Raw genomic sequence first — 18,026 nt, forward strand, 5'->3', positions numbered from 1 at the left:
TCATTTCTTCACGCATTTAATTGTATATAATGAGGTGATTTGTTCACGCTTGTAAATGTGTATATATTGAGCAATTACCAACATTAAAAAGTGTGAACATTGGAAAGATTTATTCATGCATAAAAGTGTGAGCATTTTGAGAATTTACTCACGCTTTTGAGCAATTACTCACACTTCTAATTGTTAACATTGAGCCTATATCTCCACACTTCTAAATGTATTATAATTTGTTGCGGCCAATAACTCCACACTTGTTCAAAGTGTGAACTTCATTATTCTACACACTTGCAAGTGTGTACATATGGCTTAAAAAGTGTGTACACTTCACTATTTTGTTGTAGTGACATTAATAAATAGTAGTTCGTAATAATAATAATAAACAATCAACAAAAACAAAATCTGATACAATGGTCGTCTCGACATAAAACACACGAAACCTTATTAGAAACACAACCAAAATTTTAAGATACTAGCCTAACTAAAACATAGAAGCTAGAGCTAATATGTACAATCAGAAACCTCTCCACTGCCCAGGTACAACGGCATTAGGTGGGGGCGGATAAGGAACCACTGATTGAATTTGAACCCAACTATTTTGCATCAAGTTAACCGGTTGCGAATTAGGTGCAAAAGGAGTCACATAGTGTCCCATTTCTGGCCTAACTTGGTTCACTAAATGGTTCTGTGAATGCTCATGAACCCTATGATCAACAACTTGTGGTCCTTGGTAATTTTGAACTTGTGGTTTCCATTCTGGAATATCATCATCATCTTCTACGTTCCAATGTTTGTTTTCAATTCCATTATGACTTTTACTACCGAGAGCGGGAGTTTTATTTTCAGATTGTCCATATTCATAAATAAGTTGTCTCATATGACCCACGGGTCTAGGGTCGGGCATTATTAGCCCTGACCCAGACCCGGAAAGGACGGATGCCTGCCCGGATGAGTTTGCACCTTTGGAAAAACTAAACTCGGGCAAATCATCCTCATCCCGGGCAACAACTCCAGGACCAAATCCTGGAGGGACATCATCAACATCATCATCATCATCATCATCAGATTTTGATGGTAAGCGCACAGATTTTGATCTAAAATTTAAATTTGCATTAGCAGTTATATTTTCTCGTTTCCTAGATGATAAATGCTTTCTATGATGTTTATGGTTAGATGCATTAGGCAACATAGGTCTTCTCCAAATCACTACACCGATAATTCCACCAGTTAGACCGTTTTCGGTTGACTTGAGTATATCGGCATTGTCTTCAGAGAGTAACCTGCTGAGTCTCTCTATGGTATTGGGATGAGGTGGACAAAAGTACAGTTCTACCCCTGGTCTTGGTTCGCCAAATCCTACACGCTCTTCTGCTACATAAGAATCCATAGCCTGTGCCAGAGTAACAAAATATATCAAGACACCACCTTGTAAAAAAGACAAATATACCCTTTTTTTGGGAAAAATGTTTACCTCGGAAAGACTGGCGCGGTGATGCTCAGAAGATGCATCCTTCAAAACAAAGTGTACAACCTGCAAAAGAACATAATTTTCATCAAGTTTCAACAGCAGTTTATAAATTATGAAAATGATTTCATCACTCATTTGATTGCATCACTCGTCCAATAATGATTGCACAGTAGCTCCTTGTTTGAAATCCCATACATAAAAGATCTTTTTAATTTTACTTTGTTACAAATAATATAAGAACTCCCAGAAACGATAACAAAAGCAGAGCACAAAGTAACTATGTTAAATCCCAATTTTATTTGCAACTATATTGGAAAACCATCTTATAACTTGGGGCATTAACCATTTGTTTTTATAGGCTAATTTTATCAAAAAATATATATTGTGTTTGGTGATTCAACACTTATGTTACAAATTGATGGATCTAAGGATCTAATATATTCATCGTCGCACATACATAATGTTGCACAAATCTTGTTTGAATAACGCATTTCATTAGACATAACCATTGTGGAGCTATTATCATTAAGATAATAATAATATATAACATATATGCATAATAAAACGTGAAACAAATGTTAAGAAGAAAGTTGATTTGAGGAATAACAAGACGACTTGATTGATGATATACCATCACTGCACGGGTTCTGGACATAGGAAGTTCTTTCAAGAATTTTTCAAAAGCCGGGAGTCTGACTCTCCCCTTGATCTCCATAGAACCTGGCCACTCCTCTGTTGATGTTCTCTCACCACTAGAAAACGAATAAATGTCAGCAAAACAAACAAACAAATCACTTACTAAATAACTTGTTTTTAATGTCTAAATAAAGAACTTCTTTTGATGACAACATTCATGCTTCGATAGAGTCTAATTTAATTTGACCTAATGATTTTTATTTCCATCTCACAAGTCGTATCTCCTATTTTAATATATTTTCTGGTTTTGCAATTATTATTTTTTGAACAACCTGGATAAAGCACTACTACGTATTATAGATTTGAAAAGCAAAGGACATCGGATCACTATCTCTAGAGCAGCAGAGCCTATTTTATTTGGGTTGCGGATTCGGTTCTAACTACTCAAAATAACAGTCACTTTCAAAACACTCGAACAAACACTATATAATATACTACACCCACCACAAACGGCCGTAAATAGAAAACATAAAACATTGTTCAAGTTTGAGACGAAACGGGGTCAGAAGTGGTAAAAGGTCTATCAACGACGTTTTAAAGAAGTCCAGGAGGTTCAGAGCAATTATACCTGGGTAGCTTATTGGTCTCATTATTAGCATTAATCCCTTTATTACTGTCTTTTGGGTTACAGAAGTTTAGAGGTTTAAAGGTCTTAACATGTTAACACACGTGATTCTTAAGCATCTGCTAAGATGTTATCCAGACTAACTAATTAATAAGACAGCAAAAATGGTCTTAAAAAAGGTATGGACATGTGCATCTAGGGATAAAAGCACTTGGAAAACATATAAGAGCAACTAAAAGATCATTTAAGAATATTAAGCATAACTAAAAGTCTAATATGATGCTAGACTTGCTGATGGCAATGTGTGTCGCCTTAAACTATATTCCTAACGCATTACTACTGTTTAGTCAAAATCTAGATTATTATACTAAAATAAATTTACATTGTAATCATAGAAGGTTTATTACATATTTATGTGCAGGATATAAGCAAGGTTTTAAAAAACGGAAACGCGCCTCGAGGCGTTTCCCCTTTGTGGGGCGAGGCGTACATTAGAGGCGGAGTTAAAAAAATACATAAATATATAAAGTCATTAATGATTGCACAATACATAATATAAAGTTTATTACAGCAATTTAATGATTCCATAATATACAAAGTCATTAAAGTCACATAGTCGCATTTTGTTTCAAGTTTCAACCGTTTCAAAATATATAAAGTCAAACATCAACAAATGCTCATAAAAAGACCTTAATTTTAGGTTAAAAGGCCTTTTATAAAGACTTTACAAAAGATAACCCTAATTTTAGGTTTTGCCGCCAGACCATTTTCCTGCCATTTTTTGCTAAACAACATGAGGCGCACGCCTCATCCCTATAACCGCCTCATCAAAAAAACGATCCGCCTCGGCATATGAGGCGTATGATTTTTAAAGGCCATCAAGGCGTACGTTTCAAAACGGAATTTTCCAAAAACGTTCTGAGGCGCGCCTCGAGGCGTACGTCTCGACCGTTTTTTAAAACTATGGATATAAGAAACGGACAAGTAAGCGTTGACAAGTGAGACAACAACAGCAACAACGAAATGTAAGTTGTTGACCTCAAGCCACTTTCAACCAAAAAATTTGTTTTGACCCATTACCCAACTTGCCCATATCTCCACCCATCCAGTTAAAACAGAGTGTTCAACAACTAAAAGATTATTAAAAATTAAAGCAAAGAACTATGTAAATATAATACCTTTTAAAGATTCCAATTACAGGCACCACAGAAGAAAAAGTTAGCTGTATGTCACCTTCCCATAAACGTTCACCCATGGATCCATTAGAACATTGAGCAGAGGTCACGCTAGTTTCCACACTCGATACCGTTTCCATAATTTTCACATTCAGTTTTTCATCAGTAGTCGCTTCAGCCTTAACACTATCTGCATAAACAGTTCCAGTTTCAGAGTTTTCCTTATCTGATTCGCCTTTTATTTCCTTACCATCTGCCGGTAAGTTTTCAAACGGGGGCTCAGAGTCAAGGGACTCCATAAACTCGTCTAAAGAAACAATCGGTTGCAAAAATCCCTCATCTTTAAACTCGTCCACAATTAATTCTTGCAACAAATCAGTCCCATCAGTAGATAAAGGTCCAGTTTTTATCTTTTCTTGAAACCGATTAAGTGAACTGGATCCAACAGACACCTCAACAGACACACCATCATGATCATCTTGGTCAACTTCAACCTGGTACTCACCTTTATGTGTTTTTTTAACCAAACGTCTCATATCAGCATCAGAATCAGGTAAAACTATCATCTTATCTAACTCTTCAGCTTTCGCTAATCGCCATTCCGAAAGCTCTTTAGACGCAAGATCTTCTGGTGTCATAGAACACAATCTTTCAGGTGATATTTTAGAAGATAGGACTTTTTCTCTTAATTCAGGATTATTAGGGTCCTTCAAATTAAACATTAAAGACCTCCCTTTTTCTTTATACTTCTTATTTGCACCTCCAAACAATTTGAAAAGTTCTGCTTCTATTTTAACAGCCAATACCTGTGGTGAACTAGCATTATTGCTATCAGTTTGGGCTTCCTTTGGTTCAGACATATCCATATCCCAGGCCCATGAAAGCCCATTTCCCTGTAAAAGGTCATCTTTAACAAAAAATGTGTCATCAAATGACCCTTCTGCATCAGGTATGACATAGTTGTACTGAGTTTTTTCTCCTTTGCTCATATCAGTAGCAGTATCGCCACCTGTACTTTTAGGCGCTGACTCAGCATGACTAGCTGTATTTCCAGGTGCTGACTCAGCCTGTACATTTTCCATACCCTGATTCCCAACAGACAATGCAGCAGCTAAGGTGTCCCTCATTTTCATCCTTACTGTTTCACATGACTCGTTCTGAAACTTGGGCGACACTTCATGAACCACAGTCTTACTCTTCGGTGTCTGCACACGTGGAGAGACGGTTTTAGTCAACATTGACTCATTTCGCACCGTTTTCTTCTTCGGCATACTAGATTGGTGCGACAACCGAGGTGAATTTACATGAGTCCCCGTATGAACCGCGCGTTTGTTTGGCACCAAGGGTTCGGGTGCAGGCTTCCGCTTTGTGGGTAATAATGGTGTCGGCATGACATCATTATTCGGTGCCAGTTCTATCTTTGTTTGTTTAACCGCACCGTGAATTGCAGGATTGATGGATGCTGATTGGTTTATTGCAATCTGGTTGTTTAACGGTGACGGGTCATGATTTGAAACGGGCTCCATGGGTCGAACGGGTATTGACGATAATGGTTGTGATGTGAGACCACCAAACATGCCTACTGAAATCAGTTATACAAGTATTCAAGCATACGTCATCAAGTTCCACAGTTATACCCTACAATATAAGAGACTCCGAAAAGGTGAGAAACTCAGTAAATAACTTATACTACAACAAGAATAACTACATTGCATAAACAAATACATCCAAATACATGGTAGACACACCTAGCAAATAAATGAAATATTCTTATAGCGTAATTTGCTTAAGCTAAAACAATTTGTCTAAAATGCATGTAGCCTCAGTTCATATCTTCATTCAACACTGATGGATTTATTTAATTTCTGATAGTTTCTTTTAAGGAAAACCTATTTCTGATTAATTTTCCAACAAAAGTTAACACTAAGGCTACTTATACATAAACATAAATATGTTACAAACTAACTGGGAGGCATATATCACTTATATCTTCCCCACCCCTCCCCCCTCCTCATCTGCTTAACTTATATGGTTCTAGAAAACAAGCTTAAAAGCGGTTATAAGAATCAATATAGGTTTCTAATTATTCTCTTGTCAAATTTGTATTTTGCAGGTGTTCACCCCTATATATCACATCCAACTTGCTTGTGAAAACAAAGAAAACGATTCCATAACTCGCTTTTGAACAGTGATGGAAAATGATAAGTCAGTCACAGCTTGTAGAAGTCAAAAAATGAATATAATGCCACTTATGGCAGCCATGTAAATTGCTACTTAATTTTCCAAAAGCCAGTAGAAACAAAAATTTTACAAGGCCCCTCTAATTTGAGAACAGGTTACTCCATGTTTTGTAAATGCAACGGCCTCCACTTGATCCAGAGCTTATATTTGAAGAAAACGTTTCCTTGTTGTGCAGTCAACAGTAATAGTAGAATTCAGATGTGCTACACTCTAGAGAAAAACATTTGTGGACATTAAGTTGAAACACTAAGAAAAATTGCATAAAAATAACCTAGTAATAACAAATTACAATCTTTAACTGCAACAACTTAAGACAACTAAGTACAAATTTTAAATTCCTAATGGTATCAGTTGTAACCAATAAGACAATCCCGCTTCAGATAAACTATCTTAACCCAATGAATGTAACGCAAAGATCAAAGAATATGTCTTCAACATCTGCAAGAGTTAAACCTTCCAGTTATGCAACTGAAGCATTAACAAATTCAGATAGGTTAAGGTACCACACCAGATCATCCTTGCCCAAATCAAAATTTTGATAACTCAAACTACATAACATCATTAACATTTACCATCATTGATTCCAAAACAATAATAATTTTCTTAATGCTTGTTTGTACTTTAGAAACACATTCTCATTTATGACGATGGACAGTTTCTAAGACGATGACTGCACAGTAAACATTACTATGATCAACGTAAATGCAAAGCTGGATAAAGGTAAGCAATTGAACATATTGTAGAGAGAAAAAATTACGAGCAACACAAACAGACCACAAAAACGTATGAAGGGAGAAGAACAATAATTGGTTAGCGCACCGAAAATAGAAAAGCTTTTTCATTTTACATGAATGATTAAAAGAGAAACCGCCATCTACAGCCCTAAAAAGGGCAAATTTTTTATTGATCTTTGATCTAGGGCAGTGATCCATCCACCACCAAATTTTATTCATACACCACTACAACTTTTATAGAAGGTTGTACAATACAACATTACAAGGCATATTTAGTGATGTACAAATAATTTTGGTGGCGTACAGATCATCACCCTTTCCAAAAGCCCTTATTTGCCAATAAATAAAGCAAAAGATCAAATTTTTCATCCATATCAAAAAGGAAATTTGTCACTCATCTATTATAAAATTCGCCACCATAACAATTATAACAATTCAAATGAAAGCAAACAAAATTATTACTGTATTCATTTAAGAAATCAGTTTTATTAGGTATGTGTGTAGGTTGAACCAAAAAAAGAATCAATATTTTCTTGAACATACATTTTGAAAACGATTATAAACTAACATTATTCAACATCATGCACAACACACGAATTTAGACAAATTGCAATATGCAACTACATAAATACCAAATGTACCTTCATATATTACTTTATTTCAAATAAACTGGCAGATGCATTTTTTTTACCTTTTCTTCTTTCATGATTAGAACTGTTCAGCACTTCAAAAAATATTAATCTAATCAAATGACATAGTTATATTTGAAAATATCAGTATCGTGTATTTAAAATTCACATACGTCAACGTCTAATGGCAAAACTTACAGATAGCATTAGTAAATGGCAAATATTTAAACTGTTCAATAAAGTAGTAACAAACTTGCCCTTGTTATGGTAAATTTGCTCATTTAGCTATGTTTAGTGCTACATAAGACCCTTTCATAACATTAGTGGACAAATTACCTTTTTTATATATTACTAGCCGTAAATATGATATTTTACCTTACAAATTAGTTGAATCGTCTTTTTTTTTTTTTTTTATGCATCCACGATAGATTAATCCTAATTTTCCAATTTTAAAATATAAATATATACCTAAAGCATGATCTAACGAAAGACAAATTGAAATAAATGTAAGAATTAAATCGTTCCACAACAAATCAAACCGTTCGTAGAATAACCTACTGAAATTTGAATATAAAATATAACAATATCATGAATCGAGAATCAAACAAGCACAAAATCGATGAAGAATATAGATATAGGTACGTTAAAATTAGAATGAAATTACCGAGAAATGTGCTATACCTGAACTGAGAAAGAAGCGATTAGGGGATAGATAGATAGGTGCCCTAGAGATATATCGTATCGATATCGATGAATGTAAACCTTGAAATCATAAAAAGGGAGTGAACAGAGAAAAGGCTGTTTGTATATATATAAGGTAGAGATTTTGGGCCGAAATTAAAGTTGAGCCCACCATATCACAATTGTCAAATTACATATCAAAAATTGATCAAAATACACTTTTTTTACAAAATTCAAACAAAATACATTTTGTTTTAAAAAAAAAATTGTCTTTTTACACCATTCGGTAGACGGAATTTCTGTCTAACACCTTTATCTGTCGTCTACTATTATTTTTACAAAGTAGTAGACAGTTTTTTCGTCGACTACTCAATAAAGGTGGTCTACTACGTAGTAGACGAAGTTACAAGACAGTAGACGTAACCCTGGTAGATTACCTAAAAACATTTAAAAGTTAACATTTAATTAAAGTAGTAGACAGTTTTTTCGTCGACTACTCAATAAAGGTGGTCTACTATATAGTAGACGAAGTTATAAGGCAGTAGACGTAACTTCGTCTACTATATAGTAGACCACCTTTATTGAGTAGTCGACGAAAAAACTGTCTACCACTTAGTAAAAATAATAGTAGACGACAGATAAAGGTGGTAGACAGAAATCCCGTCTAGCGAATGGTGTAAAAAGACAATTTTAAAAAAAAAATGTATTTTGTTTGAAGACTTAAAAAAATGTATTTTGAACAATTTTCCATTACATATATACCCAACAAATCCTTCACTGCATTTTGTCTGTCGATTGTTTATTTTAAAAAAGTACTCCACTTCCATTGTTCTAAATTGAAATGGAAAAAAAAAAAAAATGCTTGCGATGCAACCATTATAAAGAATAAAAATTGCGATGTGGACTTTTCAACTTCGATTCAAATCATCAATGGGGATGATAATCCATAAAGCAAGGTACCTATAACCTACTTAATTATTGTATATCCTATTGTCTTTGGCTTGAGTTCATTTTGTACAGATTTTATGTTAAACACCTGCAAATTTTAAAAAACAACAGTTTATATGGGTATAATGTTACTTGATTTTGATGAATTGGTCAAGTTTGGGTTTTGCTTTTCCTCTAAATGGTCAAACAGGTAAACTTAAATTTGTCAACTAAAATGAAAACACATTGAATAGGTTCAGCGGGTCAAATGGGTCTTTTTTAATGACAATACTATATGTTTGTTAATCTTAAAATCAGTGTATCAATAAAATCAGTGTATCAATAGTGAATGTTGGATATAAAATGTAGTGAATGTTCTTTTGAATATTGTGATGGGTCAATTGTTGCATGCATACTGCTAATTTTACATATCGGGACGTAGGAACACTTATCCTTTTCTAGAAACAGACTATGATCAGTTGGTCAACAAATGTCATCTCATGCATGTATAGTCCGGCAATACTACTATTTTGGTCGTTGTACCCTGAAAAAATAGACTTCGTGTAGATGACCCGTGTTAAAAGGGGCCTAAGCTCAACATTTGTTGTTGATATATTTCAGTGGTTTATGCTCCATCCTGTTATTTATTTCATTTTGTTCTATAAAGAAATGACGTATACATTCACATATGTATATATTATTTTTATTATATTGTATCTATATTCGTTATTACAATGAAATTGTATTCAAGTACAATGTATTTATTCGTACATAAATCATAGTCTGTCATCCAAACTTACAAACACTATAATTATTCAGTGAAATACTTTATTGAACTGTAGAAAAAACACACAGAATTAGATTTGCAAACCGTGAAAGTCGATTTGGATCAAAGATTACGAATAGAACAGTAGGTCTGAATTGCAGTAAAAATGAAGAGTATCAACGCAGTAGCAGATGCTATATAACTCCATGCCCCACTGAAGTAGGTGCGCCTTGTCCACCCTATTAAGTTGTTGCAGTAATTACCCATTTCGCGCCACTCTTTGCTATAAATGAACTGCACCGGAACATACTCTATGGCAAATTCATGAATTAGGTCAACTATATGTTGGTGACCACTTTGATTAGTTATAATTTTTGATTCCACCAACTTGAGAAGGTCTTCCTTTGAGTCAACGAGCATCATCATAGCATAAAAATACGATGCCATGTAATTACCAACTTCGGGATATTGCCGCTCATAACTAGTGAGGCTCAATAAAAGTAACTCTGTGTGTTCTTCTATACGTAGTACCGGTATCGTTAAAGTACACTTGCTCCATGATGATTTGAATTTGATGGTTACTTCTGTTTTTTCGTTAGGCTTAAAATGCACACCGGCCTTAGCCAAATCTACAGCTGAGTAAGTGGCTGTCACAGTTGATAGTGGATCTAATGAGATATGTGAAGGCTGGTGATATTTGTAAAGAAGGTCAAGGATATGTTTATAACTTGTACCGGTGTTTGCATTGATATCAATTCCATAGTCATCATCATCAGTATATGGGTTTGGTTCAAAAGGGTTTATTTCTTTGAAAAATGATAAGACAAGCTTTATAAGAGAGGCGTTTGGGTTAATTTTTTTAACTGTACAATCAAAGATATCCTGAAGAACGAAAAATGGGATCTGGTTATGTAGAAGAATCAGATCTTGCTTCACTTGACGAACAGAAATATAATTGCGAGAATCAGCAACGACTATGAGGTATTTATCTTCCGACCACCTTTGAATGATTTCAATTATGAAACATGCGGCCTGAAGAATGAGATACGTCAAATTGTATCCACCATAATAAATTTGTGCGTAATAATTTCCAATTTGATCAATCTTGGCACACACCATGTGCACACACTGTTTCATGGTCTCAGCTGGATTAGATGTGGAACGTCTAAAAAGATCAAACATATACGTGTCTTTGATACTAGAACTAGAATCATTTCCGATAATGCTTTCCACTGCACCACAAAGTCCAGTTGTGATAACAGTCCCCTTATAACTTCGATTGCATCCCTTAAGGCTATCATTTGAATAGCAGATGTACAGTGAAGGTTCATTGTGATCATTTTCTGTGTTTATATGTTCATCCATACGACGTTGGATGTTGAGTGAAATTTCCTCCACCATTTCATTTTTCCCTTCCATTTCAAACTCAGTAATAAGTCTGAAATCTTGTTTAGCAAACACCTAAAGAGTTAAATTGTCATTTACAAGCGCTATAAATAAATGTGGTAAAATGAATACTTATTAGATTAATTAAATTACCTTGTTTTGGAAGAACGATACTTCTTTCTACTTCATATCAAAAACTGCTGCTTCAATTGCTGTTTCATAGAGGTCGTTTTTCCGCCAGTTGGAACGAGTGGCTATCTATGCCTTTGTATTGAATTTGTAATGTTTTTTCTCTAGCTCCTTACTAGAGTGTTCGAATAAAAGCCATTGTTCCAAAATAAAATAGAGGCTATAATCATCATTAAAGAACAATAAAAATAATAAAAATAATTAAATAAAGATAAAGATAAAGATAAATTAAAAAGAAAAAAAGAAAACTCACTTGGTAGGTTTGGAATTATTTGCATTGTTCTTTACCATATATCCAAGTAAAGTAGTAATTTTATTTATTTTGAAGTATAGAAGATGTAATTTTTATCAATTTTTTTTTAAAAGCAAGTCTCAAAGTGTAGTCACTAAAGATTGAATCTGAATTCCATTTGGAGATTCCTAAACGTTCAATCACTAGGTCTCGCAGGTTAAAGTTATGAAGTAGAGTGAACATGAAAAATGTTATGTGTAATATCTAACTTTCATTGTAGTGCTACGTATGTGATACTATCTATATATTATCTATCTATATCTATTATAGTCTAAACCTCTAAAATGATGATATCATCATTTAGCTAATTAAATTTTAATTTTATAAATGATGATGTCAATAATAAATGATGCTACGTATGTTATGACAACTTGCCCAACGCACCCACACTAGCGGAAGCGAGGATATAATTGTGTGAGACAAACTTGCGAGAAATAAAAGAAAGCAAAATAAAGTAACTGATAACACGACGATTTAACGTGGTTCGGCAAAACCCTGCCTACGTCCACCCCAAGAGTTCCCTTTATTCTTATAATATAAAAGAAACCGATACAAGAAAAAGTACACTATGAGTTAAACCCAAACCCAAGCCCTTAGATTTTAGGATAAAATCTAAGTTTCCCGTACACTCTTTTACACTTCTTACAAGAATAAACTCTCGAACTCACAAAAACACACTCCGTTGATATTACCGATCAACTATGTTTTTCCTTTTGTGATGATCTCTTCTTTTTCCATGATCACCTATTTATAGATGAAGGCATACATGCATACACTTCACTTGGACATTTCTAGCCACTTGTTGCTTTCCTTCTTTGACTTGTAGAAAACAAAACCAAACTTTGCTACAATAACAACCAACTTGACATGTGATTAGAAAGAAGAGAATTTTAACCTTCTTTCTTTAAGCATACTAAAGCCACATTTCTTGACTCCATACACATGCAAAAGACAATTTGTATTTGTCTACTAAATGTGAGTCACAAGTTGTTAGCTAGCAAATGTGGACTAATGTCCAACAATCTCCACCTTGACGAACATTTATTTTCTTCATCACCGAAAATACTATCACCCAGTATTTTCCCCATTGGCCTCCGTTATCACCGCTGCACACATTTTGAATCACCTCGGTCCTGAACTCTGATTCAAATAAAATGGCCAATAATCATGTGCAGCTGACCCCGTCAACTTACATGGTTGACTCCGGAGAGGAGTCTCGAATCACCTCTCCTTCCGTAGGATTTCCTTTCTCACCATCATCTAACTTGATCAAATATGTCGTCACATGTTCCCGATCAATTTCCCGTGTGCACACTTTCCAAACCTTCGAGACACGAGTACATTTGGTACTCGCCACCAGACGATATAAACCCTCATACTTCTCTCCAATCATCAGGACCTTCACGCCACGTGTAATTCTTATAACTCCACCTACGGCCGAATAGCCATATCCTTGAGAATCCAACTGGCTTAGGGAAATTAGATTCTTGCACATCTTTAGTGCGTATGCCACACCACTAAAAGTGTAAGCAGCTCCGTGAAACAATTTTATTTTCACCATGCCCACACCCTCAACATCACATGTTGAACCATCACCTAAAGTCAGCGCTCCAGCATTCTTTAATATTAGCTTATCAAAATAAGCTTTCTTGGAACACACATGCATCGTATAACCCGAATCTAAAATCCATTCATCTTGAGCAGAAGTAGAACTTTTGGAGATTGTGAGAACATCTCCCAAATTAGCCGACTCATTAACTGCTACTGCAGCTGATGAACCCCCAGATTTATCTTCACCATTCTTCCAGAGTGGACAATCTTTCTTGTAGTGACCCCACTCTTGACATTTGAAGCACTGGACACCCTTCATTCCGTCTCTTGATCTGGACCTACTTTTATCACCAGATCTTTTTTCGGAAAACCTTCCCTTTCCATGACCAACCATAGCAAATTCATGCTCAAAACGGTCATCGAATCTTCGTCTCTTGTCCTGAGATAAGAGTGCCGGTACTACCTCCTCCATCTTTACAGTAGCTTTTCCGTAAAGAATCGTAGTAACTAATATATCATATGAACTGGGAAGAGAGGTAAGAAGAATAAGGGTCTTATCTTCTTCCTCAATATTAACATCAACTTTTGCAAGTTGATCAACCAGACCATTAAACACATTCATGTGTTCAATGATATTCCCACCTTCCTCCATCTTCAACCGATACAGATCACGATTCAAGCTTAGCTTTGTAGTCATGTTCTTCCCGAGATATAACTTCTCGAGGGCCACCCACCACCCCGTCGCGGTTGTCTCACCACTGACATTATTAATGATCTTATCACTGATGGATAGGCGAATGGTACTGACACATCTTTCCTCGATGTCATTCCAATCGTCATCCGTCATCTTTTCTGGCTTTCCGTCCTTTTTACCCTTCAACGGCTTTGCCAAGCCTTGTTGAACCAGGACATCCTTCACCCTTGCTTGCCACAAGGTGAAATTCCCGGTTCCATCAAATGGCTCCACCTTAAACTGCATACCGCTATTTTCCGCCATCTCAAACCAAAAATATCCGATAAACCTGGATACGCTCTGATACCACTTGTTATGACAACTTGCCCAATGCACCCACACTAGCGGAAGCGAGGATATAATTGTGTGAGACAAACTTGCGAGAAATAAAAGAAAGCAAAATAAAGTAACTGATAACACGACGATTTAACGTGGTTCAGCAAAACCCTGCCTACGTCCACCCCAAGAGTTCCCTTTATTCTTATAATATAAAAGAACACGATACAAGAAAAAGTACACTATGAGTTAAACCCAAACCCAAGTCCCTTAGATTTTAGTATAAAATCTAAATTTCCCGTACACTCTTTTACACTCCTTACAAGAATAAACTCTCGAACTCACAAAAACACACTCCGTTGATATTACCGATCAACTATGTTTTTCCTTTTGTGATGATCTCTTCTTTTTGCATGATCACCTATTTATAGATGAAGGCATACATGCATACACTTCACTTGGACATTTCTAGCCACTTGTTGCTTTCCTTCTTTGACTTGTAGGAAACAAAACCAAACTTTGCTACAATAACAACCAACTTGACATGTGATTAGAAAGAAGAGAATTTTAACCTTCTTTATTTAAGCATACTAAAGCCACATTTCTTGACTCCATACACATGCAAAAGACAATTTGTATTTGTCTACTAAATGTGAGTCACAAGTTGTTAGCTAGCAAATGTGGACTAATGTCCAACAGTTATGAAGTAGAGTGAACATGAAAAATGTTATGTGTAATATCTAACTTTCATTGTAGTGCTACGTATGTGATACTATCTATATATTATCTATCTATATCTATTATAGTCTAAACCTCTAAAATGATGATATCATCATTTAGCTAATTAAATTTAATTTTATAAATGATGATGTCAATAATATTTTATATATTAATTCTCTTAAATTCTACTTAATTAATTAAATATTTAAAAACATGATAATACCATAAAAAACATACAAAATATTATGGAAAGAAAATAAAATACTCCCATGACTGTATGTATAATATTTGAAACATTATGTACAATCTTATGGTAAAACATCCTATGACCATATGTACAATATTTGAAACATTATGTACAACCTTATGATAAAACACCCACATGCCCATATTTACAAACTTTAAAACAAACTGAACAATCTTCTACAGAACACCCAATGAACACACTTATATATTTTAAAGCATATTGTACAACTTTGTATAATAATTGTATTTTAATTTTTTTTAAAAGTTTCAAAAAAACATTTATTATTACTAATAATTATTATTAAAACTCAACTTTGAGCAAACTTTATTATTATTATTTATTTTTTTATAATAATTACAATTATAATTATCATGTTATCAATATTCAAATATATATTCTATTTACGAGATTAACAACATTACATATGTATGCGAAAATACATGTCTCTATATATTTGTAAAAACAACGACAAGTTTCTTTGTCGAATCCATGGTTTCACGGGTTATTAAAATAAATGACTTTAGCATTTACATTCACTTAATACCTAAAACATGTCATTAAATTGTTTCGTTTAAACAAACCCGTGGTTCCATGGGTCATTTCACTAGTACTCATATAAAGCTCTAAAACGATAACGTCATCATTAAGCTAATTACTCTTTAATTTTCATAATGATGATGTCATAATTATATATTAATGTAATTAAAAAAATAACACGAAATCGTTTATAAAAGGAAATACTAATCTATCATAAATTGTAATTTAATTTTCTATAAAAATTTAAAAGGCATTTATCATTACTAATAATTATTATTATTATTATCAAATATATAAATACTCAACTTTGAGCGAATTTTATTATTATTATTTACTTTTAATATAATATTTATAATTATAATTATTATATTATTAATATTCAAATATGTATTATTTTTACGAAATTAATTACGTTACATATGTATGCGAAAATACATGTCTCTATAGATTTGTAAAAACAATGACAAGTTTTTTAGTCAAACGGGTCATTAAAATAAATAACTTAAGCATTTACATTCACTTAATACCTAAAACATGTTATTAAATTGTTTCGTTTAAACAAAACCGTGATTTCACGGGTCATTTCACTAGTTCTTTTGTAAAATGTAAAAAGAACTTATATTACTAATTAACGAGAAAATTATCAATGAGGTTTATTTGCTACACATTGTTGGTTTTATTTTTTGATAGAAAAATTGATATGGTTACTTTGTGAAGGATGTTATCCCACATAGGTGGGAGGAGAAAGTTGGAGGTAGGTGACTTGGTTATAAAAGGAGGGCTAAGTCTTCATTCCAATTTGCACCAATCAATACACTTTAAGTATTTGATTATTTCTTTCTTTCTTACTCTTGTTTGAGAGTTGTATTAGTTAAATATTTTAGAGAGTGTAGTTGGCTTAAGAGAGTCGTCTATATCATTATAACAATTTGTGATATAGTGTATTTCTCTCTTTGAGGGCCGGTGATTTTTCTCATGTTTTGGAGTTTCCACATTAAATCTTGTGTTGTGTATTGTTCTTATTTCTTTACTATTATTGTTGGGTTGGGTAGTGAGAATTAGTGAGACCGTAATTTCCCAACAACTGGTATCAGAGCGTCAGGTTTGACGGGGGTCTCGGTTATAAGAGTCAGAGTATGCTCTGTGGTTGCCACGGGAGTGGATCGTCCACATCAGAAACGAGTTCTATTGATCGTATAGGGTATCTAGTTAGACAATATTTTTTCTGATTCGTAGTAATAGTTGGATTTGTTAGTGGCGAGTTGTGAATTTCCGATTTAAAGGGTCCTGGCTACCTACTACATCTTTTGGCTATTCGAAACGTGAGCAAAATCAGAGAAAGTGTTGTTTATAGGATACGGATACGATGTCGAAGTTCAGTCCAATGAGGTTTGATGTAGAGAAATTTGATGGGAGGATCAATTTTGGCTTATGGCAGGTTCAAGTCAAGGATGTGTTGATTCAGTTCGGGTTACACAAGGCATTGAAAGGTAAACCCACCTTTGTTTCCGACAGTGATTCTAGCAGTAAGTTCGATGAAGAAGAATGGGATGATATGGATTTGAGGGCAGCAAGTGTGATTCGTTTGTGTCTTGCAAAGAACGTGCTTGCAAATGTGCACGGGTTATCAACAGCAAAGGAGCTTTGGGTTAAACTAGAGCAGTTGTACCAGGGCAAGGGCATCTCAAATCGGTTGTGTCTTAAAGAACAATTTCATACTTTGCGTATGGATGGGGGTTCAAAGATTTCAGATCATCTGAGCATTTTAAATGGTATTGTTTCAGAACTTGAAGCTATTGGAGTTAAAGTAGATGATGAAGATAAAGCTTTGAGGTTAATTTTATCTTTTTCATCGTCTTATGAACACATGAAACCTATTTTGATGTATGGAAAGAAAACTCTGAAGTTTGAAGACGTTACTAGCAAGCTCCTATCCGAGGAGAAAAGACTGGAAGGTAACGGGGTCTCGTCATCAGGAGATACGATAGTGTTGTGTTCGGATAGGCGAAAGAGAAACTCTGGGAAGAATCTGGTATGCTAGAGGTGCGGGAAGACTGGGCATGTAAGGGTTAATTGTCCAGGTGGAGCTAATTCGATAAATGGCTTTAAAGGCGCTAATGATGTCTCAGTTGTTACGGAGAGTGACAAATTCCTCTGAAGTCACACCATCCTCATGGTGTGTCAGCGCCACCGTAGAAAAGGATGTTCGTTAGTGG

General features: G+C 34.5%; 1 protein-coding gene across 1 annotated transcript; it reads right to left on the reverse strand.

Moving 5' to 3' along the window:
* Positions 1 to 511: 511 nt before the first annotated feature.
* On the reverse strand, positions 512 to 8,274 carry LOC139855008 (uncharacterized). The gene is made up of 5 exons (XM_071844272.1): positions 8,187 to 8,274; positions 3,905 to 5,539; positions 2,097 to 2,217; positions 1,469 to 1,528; positions 512 to 1,387 (listed from the first exon to the last, which is right to left on the reverse strand). Exons 2-5 carry the CDS (start codon positions 5,476 to 5,478, stop codon positions 512 to 514), a joined length of 2,631 nt encoding a protein of 876 aa, XP_071700373.1. The 5' UTR covers positions 5,479 to 5,539; positions 8,187 to 8,274.
* Between the last annotated feature and the right edge of the window lie 9,752 nt (positions 8,275 to 18,026).

Source organism: Rutidosis leptorrhynchoides, chromosome 6, assembly GCF_046630445.1.
Source record: "Rutidosis leptorrhynchoides isolate AG116_Rl617_1_P2 chromosome 6, CSIRO_AGI_Rlap_v1, whole genome shotgun sequence".
NCBI lineage: Eukaryota > Viridiplantae > Streptophyta > Magnoliopsida > Asterales > Asteraceae > Rutidosis > Rutidosis leptorrhynchoides.